This window comes from Salvia miltiorrhiza, chromosome 4 (genome assembly GCF_028751815.1).
Source record: "Salvia miltiorrhiza cultivar Shanhuang (shh) chromosome 4, IMPLAD_Smil_shh, whole genome shotgun sequence".
NCBI classification, from domain to species: domain Eukaryota; kingdom Viridiplantae; phylum Streptophyta; class Magnoliopsida; order Lamiales; family Lamiaceae; genus Salvia; species Salvia miltiorrhiza.
Genome location: NC_080390.1, coordinates 53,877,227 through 53,894,919, shown reverse-complemented (window position 1 = coordinate 53,894,919; position 17,693 = coordinate 53,877,227). Strand labels below are relative to the sequence as shown.

Here is a 17,693-nt window from a genome sequence, read left to right as displayed (position 1 = left end):
TTTAGTATTTTATATGGGTGAATATATATATTAAATAAATATAAAATCGAAATAATAGAGGATGGATAGTGATGAGGCAGCGAGCAGAATTGTCGGATTAATGTGCGGCAACTTGTCTCGACAAATGATTAAAAATTGCAATAAATGAAACCATCGTCACTTTAATTAACTAACAAGTTCTACACGTATTACAGCTGATCTTAGTCAAATTTCAAGGGCGAATAAATAAATAATACTCTCCTTTTTGTGTTGGTTGTTTTTTGTTGGGACTAGATATTTTAATTGGTTAATTATCAATCTTTTCTTACACTCATCTTTAAAGTGAAATAACGTGTAGTAAAAATTATCACACACCACAAAAGGTCATAATCACCACCTTCATGCCAGTAATTAAACTATTTTAGAATCAATAGTCGAATACATCACGACCTTTAGCATAAAATTAGCTATATATTGTCCTTTAAATATAAGATACCAATATTTAATTTGGAGTTATCTAACATCTCTAGTTTTATACGAGTCAACCCCTAATTTTAGAAACCCTAGATAAGAAACATACGTAATTGAGCCTCAATTCGATCTCCGATTAAAAGAAAAAACATTATAAGCAATTCCAAGTTAGCATCAAGGGTTTTCTTTTTCATGTGATATGGAAGCTCAAAATATAGCCACTATATATATATATATGTGCAAGCACTTTGGATAGACTTCAATTATATATTACTTTGTAAATACTTAATATATAAAATAGACAAATCGTTGGAAAATTTGTATAAAGGACTCAAACTAAAAGGCTAAATAAATAGAAAAATTCTAGCCACAAACTCTTTTACTTCACACTATTAAAAAGTATCTCACGTTTTACCGGTATGCTTAGCTGTTGGGGACAAATTGTGGTAATGTTTTCTTAAACCGGTCAATAATTGATGCAGTTATTAATTAATTTAATCTAATTGGATGGATTTGAAATCAAAAGCAGATTTCATGGGCCATGCATCACGCTAAGTCAACGTCATGAAATTGCTTTAACTCAATTAATATATAACACTAATATATATGATCTCCCAAAGGGAAATCCGGATTCTTCTAGAATTTTCTTCACTTATAAAAATGTAGGCCAATTTTGAATGATGACGCTCTCTCTTTTCTTCGAGACTAAACTTTGATGATTATTCGACAGTCTTTATTTGAGTGTGTGAGATTTCTTATTACATTTTAATGTAGATTGTATATTTCATTATTGTTTATGCGCATTGCATTTATATTATACAAATCGTCTTAGATTATACTCCCTACGTCCCACTTCAATTGGCACTTTTACTTTGGGCACGGAGATTAAGAATAAATGATTGAGTGTGTAAAGTGAGTGTGGACCATTTGTTTAATGTGTATAGAGAAGGTAGAGACCACATACTATTTTTGAAAAGTGTCAATTGAAGTGGGACAAACAAAAAAGACAAGTATGCCAATTGAAGTGGGACGAAGGAAGTCGTATTTAATTGAATATACACGTGACATGATACGTGTATATCATGACTCACTACATGATTTCTTGCGTAAATATTTATTTCATGACTCACTACATGATTTTAGTCAAATATCAAAAATAAATCTGAGGTTGGATGGTTCCATATTCATATTCATGAGGATGCATCTAAATTTTCCCTTATACAAGCATGTGCAGTAAATAATAAACGTTGCATAGCTAAATAGACTCCTCCTCAAACGAGTCCAAAAATCTAAGCAGTAAAATGAAAATTTCTCCAACTAACCTTTTGATTGAATGGAACAAAACAGCTATTCAAATAAGTGAAAGATGGCCAAATAAATAGTACTACTAATTAACAAGAAACACACTATTAAAAAGCAGTGGTGACAGTTTCTCCAAGTTCAATTTTGAGGGGCACATTTTGAGGGGCACATTACATTCTATACTACAACAATTTCCCCATTGGGACCTGCATTTCTCATCGAATGAAACACGAGAAATGCTACTTCTATGTATCTGAGACAAACATTGGGTAGGGTTACATACAAATCGAAAATTTTCGAGCAGGAAGCAAAGGAAAGGAAACGAGGTGTCATTCGGCGAGCTTGATACCTGTTAGGTAGACTTGAGATTGGATGATGCTACCACCTATCCAGAATCCCGGCATTACCATCAGACCGACTTTAGGTTTCTCATCGCCATCTTCTACAACAAAATCTTTCACGACACTTTCCATATAAACCTCTGAAAACTCACTGTCCCGCTTTACCTGAAAAATCTTAACTGGAGGATCAAATGAATGCACCAACCGGTGCAAAAGCCAGATCACCTTAGCCAATTTCAGAAAAGCCTGGTAAAAGGCCGTCCTTGGATGACCTCCACCCATTATGTAATTCCGTTGATCTAAGTTGCCAAAAAATGATGCTTCCATCTTTTGATGGACGACAGCGAGGTATTTCCTCTGGCAAAACTTTCCAAACATCGAATCTGGATTCTGGCCCACTGCATCAAGCGGATCCATTTCCCTCAAACTAAGATACTGCTGATATATACTTTCTTTTGTCTCAGCCTGATTTTCTGGTGTCGTGCCGAAGCTCTCATCCTGAAACCCGATAAACATTCTCTGGCAGATATGAGATTCAAAGGCATATTTCTTGTGAGCCCTTTTTGCATAAACAATGTTTGGTTCAATGGAGTTTGCTGCAGCGTCAAGATCCCACCCAGCTGCTTTCATCATGTTGATTAATGGCTTGGAGAAGTCATGAATGGCCCTGGAAGCGGCTTCTACAGCTGACCTGAAAAGGTCAGGGGATAAATCCAGTGAAAAGTGTCCCGATTCACCACCACTCCCTTCTGATTCTTTCGTTGACAAGCCCCTAAGCTTCAGGTTCTTCTCAAGTTTTACTCGTTTCTGACTGGATTCCTGGATCTGCTGCTCTAATTGAACAATCTCAGAATCTTTATTCTGAATTTCAGACTGAAATTTTTTCACCATGACCTCATATGTCTTCAACAGGCTCTGCTGTTCTTGAATCTCAGCAGCTAATCGAGAGTCTTGTGGAGAGACACAGACAGGTTTAGGGTTGTGCTCTCTATAGAAATGCTTGAGTTCAGAAAGATTTTTTAGCTCTGATATTACAAGCTTGTCAGCAGCTTGAATTTTATCGGGGTCATAAGGAGTATGGGCAGCTTGTAGTTGAATGTAAGCCGACTTCAGCGAGGAGATGTTTGTAAATATCCTAGACACTAATGCTTCCATAGCTTCAGGGTTCTGATTTGTCGCCTCTTCCATTGGTTGGGGGTGAACTTTTTGGTTGCTGCTTTCACGAAGTTGGGTATCCTTTGCACCAGTGTGTTGCATATCTACTTTTACTGAAAACAAAACTCACCAAATTACTTTTGGGCCACAGGAAAATATTGCAGCAACAACTGCAAACAAAAGAAGGTTGTCTGTGACTATAGGTTGAAAAGAATGATATACAATCATATGGGTTCTTGGGAACGGATTGACAGGATAGAGTTAGATCACACTTTAGGCGTAAAAAAAAACTACAGTTCATATCAATACTTGATGGCTTGCTCAGCTCCAGATCTTATACTTAGTATTGAGTCTGTCCTTGTGTATGGATATCTATATAGCCCTTCACTTCATATTTTGACAAGACTTTTAGCTATATTACAATTAGAGACTAAGAAACCTTAAAATCCTAATAACATGATTCTATACCCCAAACAAAACCAGATAAAATAGCACATAGAGAAAAGATAGCATTGAATGAAAAATCAGTGTTATAGAATTGTATAAAGACAAATGATGTAGACATTTCATTGCTTAGAATTAAATGGCAGTCACCTATATTAAAAAGAGCAAAACATTTCACAAGAGATCCAAGTCTCAGTCACATGTATATATACACTGTAACACGCATACATACGCCAAAAAATGTTCATCCACAAAGCATAACAGCCTTCTTTTTTCACAAGCAAAAGTAGTGTTTATCTCAATTAACATGAAAAAGGATTATCTACAACAGTCTTTTACCTATTGTTTGCACTAGAATTGAAATGTTTTCAGCTCATAAAACAATAATAAAAAAAAATATTGTGTGTTTGGGAGCACACAATTGCAAATTCTACTCTCCAACTACTTCTCGGCACATATCAAAATGAGGACACAACAGTTCTTACAGTAGAAAAAAGAAACTGTAATATGCAATGGATTCACTCGACACTCCACTTTCCCTTCCCCTCCCTTTCACCACCAAACAAAAACAAAAGGAGTATACCCTATTCCTACTCTTTCATCATGGCTAAGAGTGAAACTATTCCAATGGTCCAGTCTACCAGACATCATTTTGTGGTTGTTGAAAAGGAATATCTTTGAAGCAAATTCAACATCCTTACTCAAACCAACAATTAAATCAAAGAGATCTACCCCTGTATACTCCACAGCACCAGGACACCAGAAAAGGAACAAAATCAACACCTATAAAAAGGCGTAACAAAAAAAAGGATTTGAGATCATAAAAGACGATCTAATCAATGTACTAACTGCCAACATGTTACACATAGAAATTCAACACCTTGCAAAAACACTATTTCCCACTTCCACAAGGCGGTGGAATCAAAACAGGCAACAATCGCACTGGAAATCAAACAGCTTCACATAACATTTCCAGTGCCAGAATAGTTGAATGCACCCTAATCTCTTCTTCACAATCAAATCCCAATCCCTCTAATCTACCTATTCATCTCCAATCATCGCGGAAACTTGGAATTCGCTTCACTACCACAAAAAATCAACAAAATCCCTTGATACAATCAGCTTGTCACTACAAATAACAGTTAATTAACAAAACCCTAGAGGTGGCGGTATATTAAAATAAAAAAACATCCGCCAAAGTTCAGAAATCAATCAAAAGGCGTAAATTCACATGAACACAAAATAAGAGGTGGAAGAAATGAGGCAGACGGAGATCTCACCGGAAAATTGAGCCGTGAAGTTGAGAGTAGAGATAGAAAGAGTTAGAAGGAAGGCGTGAAAATGTTTTCCGATAAAAAACAACCCATTACTGCACAGTATGAAAAGTAAGAAGAGGGGACACAACTTTTGGTATTTATTTTATTGCCAAATACTACTGTTTGTTACTGGCAATTATGCTTTTGTTCAATGATTAATACTCATATATTTATATATCTAAGTATAAAAATACTTCGACAAATTAAATTGATGCATGGAGAAAAGATCGAATAAGAATGGATAAATAAGAATAAATAAATGAGAACGAATATGTAAATTAGATTTTTAAATCCTATAACTAATTATATTTATTTAGATGAGACGAATTTTTACATAGATTCGAATCATTTCCTTAAATTGGACTCCTCCATCCCAAAATCGTCACTTTGAGGCCGATCGTTTAATGATAATGTTTTGAATATTCCAAAGAAATAATTTGTTCTTTAAAAATTTTATAGATAGTTTCGTATGTTGATAGTGCATATTATAGAATATTTAATTTGCGGATTATGGATTACACTATTTAATTTAGGACTATAGATTATTGAATAAAATAATAAATTTATAATTATTTCTTATTATATTTTTGAATGGGGGCTATATATTAAATATAACGGAGGTTATGAATATAATCATCGTTTCGCATTACTGGATTGTTGTAGTCATGATCGATGGATACATGAAATATGGCATGCTAATTTACTTTGATTCCTTTTAGCCTTATTTTAATAATGTCATGCAAATGATTTATAGATTTAGTTTGTCTGCAATGTTTGATTTAATTAAATCATTGGATCAGTTTTGCTTAAAATAATGAATTGGAGACTTCACTTACAAGAGTTAGCTTTTACAATATGTTTTTTTCTTTTTTTATCACTTTTAATAGCCCCTATTTCAAATAATAATACTAATTAAATAATGCACTACTACTACCAATATTGCTATAAATTAAATTCAAATATAGATCATCTGCATGTTTACTTACGTGGCAAATGGTTTGTTATTCCTAAAAAAATTATTTTAAGCTCGATCAGTTTCTCCGAATTCAATTATTATCGGATGTTAAAAGTATAATTACATCTCTCTCTCACGCATTCATTCCTACAAATTTATCATATCTCTTGTAAAAATAAAGAGAACTATCTCTATATATAACGTTTAGTCGTTGATCCTTCTCGTGATCTATGATTTTTGTATTAGATAAAATGTGAGCTAAAGTTATACGTTGGAAATCTTACCATGCATAATTTATTCATATAAATTTTAAAATGCGAGCTAAAGTTACGTTGGAAATCTTTTAGCATTTTCATCTTATTTAAATGTACAGTAACTCTCCTACAATCATATTAATAATTCCATAAGATCATATTAATTAATACTTATTTGATATTCATGTTTGGAAATAAACTGTTTGGAGTATATTCAAAGAAAAATAGTTAATAATTCAGGGGTGATCATCAGGTGAGGTGATTTTCAAAGATTAATAATGAAATAAGAGAGAGAGAGAGAGACTTGATTTTATCTCTAGCCATCTTGATTAATTTTTGAAGTATCAAATACATAGATAATCTATTATTTAGCTATTCATAAGACCTACTAGTTAATTAAACATGCACTTAATAATTTAATAAAGCCCATTCTCAAAAAAATTAATTTAATAAAGCCCTAATCTCTTTACCAGTTCACCTAACCTTCCCAGGGAACCCAATAAGGTATATATAGTAGTAATAAAATAATTCATGTACAACTACAACAAAACCAAAGAAAATTCCAGGTTTGTGAACTGTATATATTCCAAATCATTATTACTCCCCGTCTCAACTTTTAGTATTCAATTTTTCCTTTTTAGATGTCTCATATTTTAGTATTCATTTCTATTTTTAGTAAAAGTATGTGGGACCCTTATTTCACTTTTATTATTTTAACACTCACATAAAAGTGAAACATTTATTCCACTCACAATACATCTAACCACTTTATTAAAACTCGTGTCACTCTCAAATGGATACTAAAAGTTGGACGGATGGAGTAATAGTTTAACCTTGAGAAGTGAAATGTTTGAAGTAGTTTAACAGTTAATGAACTAGTAACCGCAAATAAATTCATAACTGTAATTACCAAAAATAGAAATAACGAAATAAAATAATTGTCAGATGCACCTTCCGTTTTCCTTCCTCACTGTTGAAGTTGTTGCAGCTGCAGCTAAACAAGTCTCTTAAGCTGAGCTAAGTTTAAATCATGCATGCTCATTTCGCCCATTAATCACGGAATAATTTATCCTCCTCGTACGTAAGAAATAGTCTTAAAAGGGGACGATGCGAGTTTTAATAAAACTATTTGAATGTACTGTGAGTGTAGAAATGATCTCACTTAAAAAGGCGCTTATTTTACATGATTGAGTATTTTTTTTATCATCGATAGTATAATTTCTTCAATCCCATCTAGCTTTTCTAACGAATATGAATCAAGCAATCTTAAATGATAGAAATAATCAAGGGCTTTGAGATTTCAAAATTTCAATCTGTCTAAGTAAACAAGAAGCTAGTGTTATTATTTTTATCTATTAAGATTAATTTTCCCTAGATAACCCACTAGTTTATGTTTATTCGGAGGCATCCACCAATATTTTATAACTATCTCTCCCGCAATTAAGAAAAATTAATAATTTAATATAGCCCTAATCTCTTTCCAAAAGCTCACCTAACCCTTCCCTTCCCCCACCATACATATAATAGTAATAATATAATTAATGTACAACATTGTAATCGTCACCCAACAAAACCAAAACAAATTTACTTGAAAATTTCCAGGCATGTGAGCTGTGGAGGTGAAATTAATTTATTCCAAATCACGGTTAATAATTTAACCTTGAGAAATGAATTGTTTGAAGTAGGGAAAAAAAAAAACAAGAGTATCGACAAAATAAATTCATAATTGTAATTGTAATAACCGTAAAATACTGTTTTCCTTCTTCACATTTTCAACACACACACACAGAGTAAACAAGCAGAGAGAGAGAGAGAGATCGCTATGGCTTCTTCTTCCTATCTCACTGTATCTAAAGCCCTCCTCTCTCGCTCCTCCTTCCCCAGCCATGGCTCCATCCCGCCATCATCCTCCGTCTCTGTCCCCTCCTCGGGCCTCAAGTCCGCCACCTCGATCACCACCACCTCCGCCGCCCGCCGCCACGGCCCAATCCCAATCCCAATCCGCGCCTCGGCAGCTGTGGAAACCCTAGGTAAGACGACCGACACCGAGTTGGTGGAGAAATCCGTCAACACGATCCGCTTCCTGTCGATCGACGCCGTTGAGAAGGCGAATTCCGGCCACCCCGGGCTGCCCATGGGCTGTGCTCCGATGGGTCACGTGCTGTACGATGAGGTGATGAGGTACAACCCTAAGAATCCCTACTGGTTCAATCGCGATCGATTCGTGCTCTCCGCCGGCCACGGCTGCATGCTGCAGTACGCGCTTCTTCATCTCGCTGGATACGACGCCGTCAAGGTCTCATTTCATAGGCCTTGCTAGCTTGAAATTGTTCTCAGCTCATTTGCTTGATCCTTTTATCAGCGCAGAATTGACATGCAATCTGTTTTCTTATGTGATAGAATTTCTTGTTTCCTAAATCTGATTTTTTTACTTTATTCTTTCTTTCTTTTATTTATACTCCATTTATTTTGACTAAAGATACTTGTTGTGGTGTGATCGTTAGATTGATAGTCTTGTAGCATTTGAAGTACATTTTTGTGATTATGCACATTTTAGGGTATAATTGGTATGCAGAAATGGAATGAGAATGTAACCGTGAATCATGCATGCATTTATTTATATTAATCATATGGCCCGTACGATTTTTGTAATGAGAATCGCTATTCTCAATGGAATGTCTATTCCCATGAATATAACATTAACCATTCCTCCCCTCCCCCTCCCATGGAATGTTTATTATTATTATTATTATTATTATTATTATTATTATTATTATTATTATTATTATTATTATTATTATTATTATTAATTTAATATTTATTTATTATTATTATTGTTATCATTATTATTACTAGTTATTAATATTTTATTATTATATGTTAATTTTATTTCATTTCCATCCATTCATTATTTGGAAATACTAGCGATATGAATTTTATATTTCATTTCATTCCATTCCAAAATCCATTTCATTCTCTTCCAATTCCATTCTTGCATACCAGCCATCGCCTTAGTAGGTGAGAAAATTTTGGCGACTTGAGTTTTTTAGCACAATTATGAGAAACTTAGGTTACTGATTTGGGCAATTTTATATCTTTTTCTTCTACTGGTGTATCAAGTCAATCGTAGAGAGCTTATGTTTTGTTTTGAGCATTTCATATACCATCCTAATTGTATGTACCTCGCTGACAGGAAGAGGATTTGAGAAATTTCCGTCAATGGGGAAGCAAGACACCAGGTCATCCCGAGAATTTCGAAACACCTGGTGTTGAAGTCACAACTGGTAAAAAGAATAATTTCCCAGAAAAAATATCTACTGATCATTTGTTTCTAAGAAATGTGTGATGTTTTACTGAAGTGATTGTGATTTCCTCTGTTTGCTTAACTTGTGTAGGTCCTTTAGGCCAAGGTGCTGCCAACGCCGTTGGCTTGGCACTTGCAGAGAAGCACTTGGCTGCCCGTTACAACAAGCCAGATACCAAGATTATCGACCACTACACGTAAGAGGATTGCTCTATTCTCTCTCTCTCTCACACACACACACACACACACACATATATATATATATATATGTGTGTGTGTGTGTGTGTTTCTTTTTCTTTGGTCTGTGGATTTTTGTTACATGACTTGACTGACCGATGGCAATGTTCATGTTGTCACAGGTATGTTATCCTTGGTGATGGGTGTCAAATGGAGGGTATTGCAAACGAAGCCTGTTCCCTTGCTGGACATTGGGGGCTTGGGAAGTTGATCGCTTTCTACGATGATAATCACATCTCTATAGATGGTGATACACAAATTGCGTTTACTGAGTCTGTTGAAGCCCGTTTCCATGCTCTTGGTTGGCATGTTATCTGGGTGAAGAATGGCAACACCGGCTATGATGAAATTCGTGCTGCTATCGAGGAAGCAAAGGCTGTAAAAGACAAGCCCACTTTGATCAAGGTCAGGTTCCATTTGTACATTAGAACCATGAGACGTTGCATCTATGAAGATGATTGAGTCGAATTTATCCATCAAAGTAAACACAACCTTAATCTTAACTATCATTATCATAGTTGCAAGACAGACTTACTGATTCTTTAATGGAAAAAGTAATGCGAGCAGGTTACAACCACCATTGGCTTTGGGTCCCCCAACAAGGCCAACTCATACAGTGTGCATGGAAGTGCATTGGGCGCCAAGGAAGTCGAAGCCACCAGAAAGAACCTCAGATGGCCTCATGAGCCTTTCCATGTGCCTGAGGATGTGAAGAAGTAGGGACATCTGGGCTACCTGACTCTGTTTTGAGTGTTTTAAGTCATTTTTTTATGTTCTTATGGCAGACACTGGAGCAGACATGTGGCTGACGGCGCTGCTCTTGAAGCGGAATGGAACGCTAAATTTGCTGAATATGAGAGGAAGTATCCAGAGGAAGCGACTGAACTAAATTCCATCATCACCGGTCAGCTCCCGGCTGGTTGGGAGAAGGCTCTTCCTGTGAGTGGTTCATGTTTTGTTATTGATTAATGATTGATTACATTACATGATATGAATAGAAGGTATAAACAAATATGTTTATGACTTCCATAATTATCTGTGTCTTCAGACATACACCCCCGAAAGCCCAGCTGATGCCACGAGAAACCTCTCTCAGCAAAACCTCAACGCTTTAGCAAAAGCGCTCCCAGGTCTGCTTGGAGGCAGCGCTGACCTCACCTCGCCCAGTAAGACACTTCTCAAGATGTTCGGTGACTTCCAAAAGAATATACCCGAAGAGCGTAATGTAAGATTTGGTGTTCGCGAGCATAGCATGGGGGCGATATGCAACGGAATTGCCCTTCACAGCCCTGGTCTCATTCCTTACTGCGCAACCTTCTTTGTGTTCACCGACTACATGAGAGCAGCCATGAGGATCTCTGCCTTGTCCGAAGCTAGAGTTCTCTTCGTGATGACCCACGATTCTATCGGTATTGGGGAGAACGGGCCAACTCATCAGCCCATCGAGCATCTGGCTAGTTTCCGAGCTATGCCCAACATATTGATGCTCCGTCCAGCTGATGGCAACGAGACAGCTGGTGCATACAGAGTTGCTCTTCTCAACACAAAGAGACCTTCTGTCCTTGCCCTTTCTCGACAGAAGTTGCCCCATCTGCGTGGTACCTCCATTGAAGGGGTGGAGAAGGGAGGCTATACCGTATCAGACAACTCCAGAGGTAACGAGCCCGACGTGATACTGATTGGAACTGGTTCAGAGCTGGAAATAGCAGCAAAGGCAGGGGATGAGCTTAGGAAGGAAGGGAAGGCTGTGAGGGTCGTCTCCTTCGTTTCTTGGGAGTTGTTTGATGAGCAATCTGATGAGTATAAGGAAAGTGTGCTGCCGGCTGCTGTCACGGCCAGGGTTAGCATCGAGGCCGGGTCGACATTCGGGTGGGGCAAGATCGTTGGAGATAAAGGAAAGGCCATTGGAATAGATAGATTTGGGGCTAGTGCACCTGCATCCAGAATATACAAGGAGTTTGGCCTCACCGTTGAAGCTGTTGTAGCTGCAGCTAAACAAGTCTCTTAAGCTGAGCTAAGTTTAAATGCATTCTCATTTCGTCCATTAATCATGGAATAATTTATCCTCTTCGTACTTAAGAAATAGTCTTGGAAGGGGACGATGCGAGTTTTAATAAAACTATTTGAATGTATTGTGAGTATAGAAATGATCCCACTTAAAGGGGTGCTTATTTTTTTTTTGAGGGAGAAGAGAGATGATTTATTGATCACACGAACATGGGAGATGGAGATGACCCACCACAGAAATCGGGGGTTCAGTCCAAACATGATGTGAGGAAAAATCTCTCGAAACTTTCGCTAAACTATGAGCGATAGCGTTTAGATCACGCTTAACATGAACAACATGAAAACCCGGCATAAGCACAAGCTCGGAACGGCACAAAGAAGCGATGACACCAACTTCCGAAATATTCCTCTCAATCGAATTGATGACATCACAGGCACGTTTGCAATCCGATTCAATCACACCTTTTTCGTAACCAAGCCCTTTGATCCAAGATAATGCTTCCTTTATCCCAACAAGCTCACCTTCTTCCACACTTCTACAACCTGGAAGAATTATAGTTTTGCCAAGCACAAACTCCCCTAAGTGATTGCGAATCACAATACCGATACCTAACAAGCGATCAATCTAAAAAAAAGCTGCATCGACATTGCATTTAAAGGAGCCAGAATCCATCGCATGCCAGCCCAAACACACCGCAGCAGAAACCGAAGAGGAGTTACGACTGATAACAGGAGCTCGGGCAAGTTTCCAGTCTGACCAAGCCTGAGCAGCCCCCAAGATCGACCGCGTCGGAATAGGATTGTCGTTCTTCCATACTACTCCATTTCTATCCCTCCAAATTTGCCACATTAACATGACAGCTTTAACTTTAAACTCACCCTCCGAATGACTCACAATCTTGAAGACCACTTCCTCAAATGACTCGCTCCCCTCAATAATTGGATCCATAATAGCCCTCAAGCCACTGATCTGCCAACAGTTGGTAGCGAACTGGCAGAACAAGAACAAATGCCACATATTCTCATAACCACTAGCACAGATGGGACAATCACCTCCAGCAGCTACACCACGCGACAGAAGTTTTTCTTTGGAAGGAAGATTATTACGCACAGCACGCCAAAGAAAATGCTTTACTTTTGGAGGGACATCAAGCTTCCAAAGATTCCCCCACTGCCCATCAACATTATGCATACCATCAAGTGTAAGAGAGCTCGCTAGTTGATAGGCGGACTTCACCGAGTAACGACCGTTCTTCGTGGAATGCCAGATAAGTTTGTCATCCCCCATATTTGGAAAGATCGGAGTGCTAATGATATCATGGAAGTCATTTGCATTTACCAGCTCCTGTAAAATCTCCACATTCCATTGATTAGTACCAGGAAGCAAGACCTCATTTACCCTTATATCAGCAAACTCCGGGGGACACACCTCCATGGAAGGACGAAAAGAAACCTTTGATCGCAGCCATGGATCATGGAAGAGACGGATCCGAGTCCCTTGCCCAATCCGCCACCGAGTCCCTCGTCTAACCAGATCCTGCGCCGACATGATACTCCTCCACGTATAGCTTGGACTATGACCCACCTTAGCAGACAGAAAATCCCCATTGGGAAAATATTTAGCTCTTAACACCTGACAAACAAGAGCTTCCGGCTCATCGATTAGGCGCCAACAAGTTTTTCCGAGCATAGCCACGTTCAGCAACTGTAGGCTTCGAAATCCAAGACCCCCCAACTTCTTATCCACACAAAGCCTCTCCCACTTGAGCCAATTTATTCCTTTTACAGAAGCACTCTTGTTACTCCACCAAAAAGAATTAAGCATCTTCTCCAAATCATCAGTTAAACTGATAGGGAGAGAAAAGATAGCCATGCAATAAGAAGGCAAAGCTTGAGCTACTCATTTTATAAGAACTTCCTTCCCTGCTTTAGAAAGCTTTTTATTACTCCACCCTTGAATTTTGTTCCAGAGATGATCACAGAGGTAGTTAAAAATTTCCCGCTTCTTTCGGCCCACGAGAGAAGGAAGGCCAAGGTAGCGCCCAGTATTCAGTGGAAGAGAGACTCCCATAATGGCAGAGACCTCCGTCCTGACCTGCTCACTTACATTCGAACTAAAGAAAATCCCAGATTTCTGAAGATTGATGGCCTGTCCCGAGGCTTCTTCGTAGTCCCGCAGCACCCTCTTGAGAATTTCACACTCATTTGCAGCCGCACGGCAAAAAAATAAGCAATCGTCAGCGAACATAAGATACTCGATAGACGGGCCACCCCGCCCCAATTGCACCCCATGCAGCGAACCCCTTGCCGTTTCATGCTTCACCATAGCAGAGAGCCCCTCCGCACACAAAATAAATAAATAGGGTGATAGCGGATCTCCTTGCCGGAGCCCTCTTCCCGGCGTAATAGGCCCAACCACACAATTATTCACAAGAACATCATATGAAACAGTTTGAACACATAAACGCATCCAGTCGCGCCACTTATCGCAAAAACCCAATCTCCTCAACACAGCATCTAAATAACTCCAATTGACTCTATCATAAGCTTTGCTTATATCAATTTTAAAAGCAAAAGAGCCATACTTGCCACGGGTTTTCCTTTTCATCGTATGAATGGCTTCAAACGCTATCAAAATATTATCTTGAATCAATCTACCTTCAACAAAGACCGATTGCGCACGATCAATAAGGGTTGGCAGCACACCTTTAAGTCTATTGCATAAGACCTTTGAGATGATTTTATACAGGACATTGCACAGAGCAATAGGCCGAAGATCCTTCATTGAAGCCGGAGTGTCGATCTTAGGAATGAGAGCAATCGAGGTATGATTTAGTCCAGCGGGGAAAGAACCATCTCTGAGCCACGAGGAACAGCTCTCGAAAACATCTTCACCCAAAACCTTCCAAGAGGACTGGAAAAACTTCGGGTTCAAACCATCGGGTCCAGGAGATTTATCGGGATGCATCTGAAATAACGCAGCTCGAAACTCGTCAATATGAAAATCCCTAGTAAGCTCGGCATTCTTTTCCCCATCAATACACGGACTCAATCTGTCTAACACTTGATGGAAATCATTTGCTCCGTGAGGCACATCAAACAACTGTACAAAATAATCATAGGCCATGATTTTTATATCAGCAATATCTGTTGTCCAGCTCCCATCTGTTCGCTGCAATTTGGAAATAGCATTCTTCTTTTTCCGCGTCGTCGCCATAGCATGGAAGAATTTAGTATTAAGATCGCCATCTTTCAACCAATACTGCTTCGGTCTCTGCTTCCAATGCGCATCTTCACTGAGAAGCATCCGACCCAACTCTTCTCTGGCAGCTTTGAATTTACGAACAGAAACCAGATCCGACCGCCCCTGAAAAGTAGAGATAATAGCATGGAGTTTCACTTTATCCTGTTCCTTGTTCCTTCGAAGATGATAAGCCCATGACGAGATAGAATTAGAGACCGCCGTAAGTCTCTCCATAATATTCACTCCATGCAAGTTTGTCCAACAGTCTCGGACGACATTTGGGAAATCCGGTTCCAAACACCATTTATTCTCAAAACGAAAACTTCTCATAGCCATAGGAGGCGCCATATTCAAACATTTCAACAAAAGCGGGACATGATCTGACATAGGGACCGTAAGAGGGATGAGGAGAGCATCAGGGAAAAGAGACTTCCAGCTAGAAGAAGCCATACCTCTATCCAGTCTTTCTTCAACAAAATTTGTCGTACCCAGGCCACGAGACCAAGTAAACTGATATCCTCTCAAAGGAATGTCGGACAACCCACAATCAAGGATCGCAGAACGAAAACCAGTAAATAACCAATTAGGATGATCGACTCTACCCTGCTTATCACCGGGGTCGAGAAGATCATTGAAGTCCCCCATAATAATCCAGGGGTGAGGGTTAATCCCTGCAAGCCTTCGGAGCAACTGCCAGGAATCCCGCCGGCGGTTGCGCTCCGGAAAACCGTAGAAACCAGTTAAACGCCAGACACCTCTATCATCCTCAACATGCATATCAATGTGATTATTAGAATAACCAATAAGTTTACAAATAGCAGAAGATTTCCAGAACATGCACAAACCACCACTACGACCAACACAATCAACAACAAAACACCCTTCAAACTTTAACCGAACACGAAACTCTTCCATACGAGCTCTAGAAGAAATGGTCTCGCAAAGAAAGAGAAATTGAGGCTTGTGAACTCTCACTAGTTCACTTAAAACGGGAACTGCCAAGGGTTGGCCCAAACCTCGACAGTTCCAACTTATCGCATTCATTGGATCCGGCCGACCCCGGAACCGGAGCCCGCCGATGTAGAGATAGACGCATTAGACCCATCCTCGGTATACCCAGCAGGAAAAGCATCTAACGCAATCTCGTCTTTTCATGATTGAGTATGATTTTTGCATGATTGAGTATGATTGAGTATGATTGAGTATGATTTTTGCAATCTCGTCTTTTCTAACTGATATGAATCAAGAACTTTGAGATTAATCTTCAAAGCAAACACCTCAAAAAAAATTTGAAGATACGCAATTAAATTCAACAAGTAATAAATTATCAAATACTAAAATAAAGTATCAAGTTTATCTTTTATATTCACTTATAGTAGCTTATAACGTAAATTAATTTTCCCTAGATAACCCACTAGTTTATTATGTTCATTCGGAGGCATCCAACAATATTTTATATGTAAACGAATCCACTATCTGTCCCGCAATTAAGAAAATTTACGAAGATATAAATAGTTTTCAATAGTTATTGTTATTTTTTTTTTAGCAAATATAGTTAAATTTATTGACTGGATATGCTACGTGGAACCGAGCAAGATACGCAGGACGAAAATGCTGAAAAAATGGTCAAATTTTTATGCTTGAAAACTTCCCTAAAAGATCATATTAATTTACGAAAAACGAAGTATCATATACAACCGTTTTTTTTTTTGAACGGGAAAGATCTCTATTCAATTAAAGATCGCGATCAGCGATATCCGAGATCCAAGCCGGAAAGCTGGACTCCCAGATCGTAACACCAGACGAAACCGCGGCAAAATTTGCCAAACAATGAGCCACTCTATTGGCTTCTCTACGAACATGACAGAAATCGCTAACAATACGTTCCTTAGCAAAGGCGAACACCTCAAACAAATCATCACTTAGGGAATCCATACCTTTAAACTCCTCATTAACCACGTGTATCGCCAACATGGAATTATACAACCGTTTTTCAACGTAAGAATTATTAATGAATTTGGATCATTAATTTTAGGTAATCTATGATTTTTGAATTATTATAATATGTAAATTAGTAGTGTTTCTTACCATAATTCATTTAAAAAAATTACTTTCTTCATCCCATCAATTTAGTCTTCTTTCACTTTTCACATAGAAAATATATTTAATTTTCTTTTAGAAAAATATTAATTTTATCTTTTTATTTTTTTATATCTCTATTTATTATTTTCATACATCATTTTCACATTTAAATAAAATATTAATAAGGTTAGTTTAGTGAAATAATATTTTCTTATAATATTAATTAAAAAAGTGAATTATTTTTTTGGGACATTTCAAAATAGAATAACGGACTAATTTCGTGGGATGAATGGGGCAAAATTTGAAATTATTTTCATTAAATAAGTAGAAAGTTGGATTTTTTTTTTAGCATTTTCGTCTTATTTAGATTTTGAATAGCTCTCCTATAAGTTCTATTCGCATGAAATTTAGCAAGATATAAATGTAAGAGTGAGAAAGTGCAGCCATAGGAAACGCAGAGAGCCAAATATACTTCATATAATTAATAGTTTAATATAAGCCCTAATCTCTTTCCAAAAGCTCACCTAACCCTTCCCATCCGCCACCATATATACATATAAATATATAATAGTAATAAAATAATTAATGTACAACATTGTAAT

General features: G+C 37.8%; 3 protein-coding genes across 4 annotated transcripts; 1 reads left to right on the top strand and 2 right to left on the bottom strand.

The window, feature by feature from the left end:
* Nucleotides 1–1,817: 1,817 nt before the first annotated feature.
* LOC131020640 (protein GRAVITROPIC IN THE LIGHT 1-like) lies at nt 1,818–5,161 on the bottom strand. 2 transcript variants are annotated; one of them, XM_057949584.1, is made up of 2 exons: nt 4,973–5,161; nt 1,818–3,361 (listed from the first exon to the last, which is right to left on the bottom strand). In XM_057949584.1, exon 2 carries the CDS (start codon nt 3,348–3,350, stop codon nt 2,082–2,084), a length of 1,269 nt encoding a protein of 422 aa, XP_057805567.1. In that variant the 5' UTR covers nt 3,351–3,361; nt 4,973–5,161; the 3' UTR covers nt 1,818–2,081. The 2 variants fall into 2 exon arrangements, with proteins under 2 accessions (XP_057805567.1, XP_057805566.1); XM_057949583.1 differs by having other exon boundaries at nt 1,818–3,418; nt 4,973–5,136.
* Nucleotides 5,162–7,955: 2,794 nt separating this feature from the next.
* Nucleotides 7,956–11,899, top strand: LOC131020639 (transketolase, chloroplastic-like). The gene is made up of 7 exons (XM_057949582.1): nt 7,956–8,513; nt 9,411–9,501; nt 9,613–9,718; nt 9,881–10,163; nt 10,326–10,474; nt 10,544–10,697; nt 10,807–11,899. The coding sequence occupies exons 1-7, from the start codon at nt 8,040–8,042 to the stop codon at nt 11,764–11,766; spliced, it is 2,217 nt and encodes a 738-aa protein (XP_057805565.1). The 5' UTR covers nt 7,956–8,039; the 3' UTR covers nt 11,767–11,899.
* A 59-nt stretch (nt 11,900–11,958) lies between these two features.
* On the bottom strand, nt 11,959–16,053 carry LOC131023623 (uncharacterized). The gene is made up of 3 exons (XM_057953165.1): nt 13,718–16,053; nt 12,460–13,612; nt 11,959–12,390 (listed from the first exon to the last, which is right to left on the bottom strand). Exons 1-3 carry the CDS (start codon nt 16,051–16,053, stop codon nt 11,959–11,961), a joined length of 3,921 nt encoding a protein of 1,306 aa, XP_057809148.1.
* Between the last annotated feature and the right edge of the window lie 1,640 nt (nt 16,054–17,693).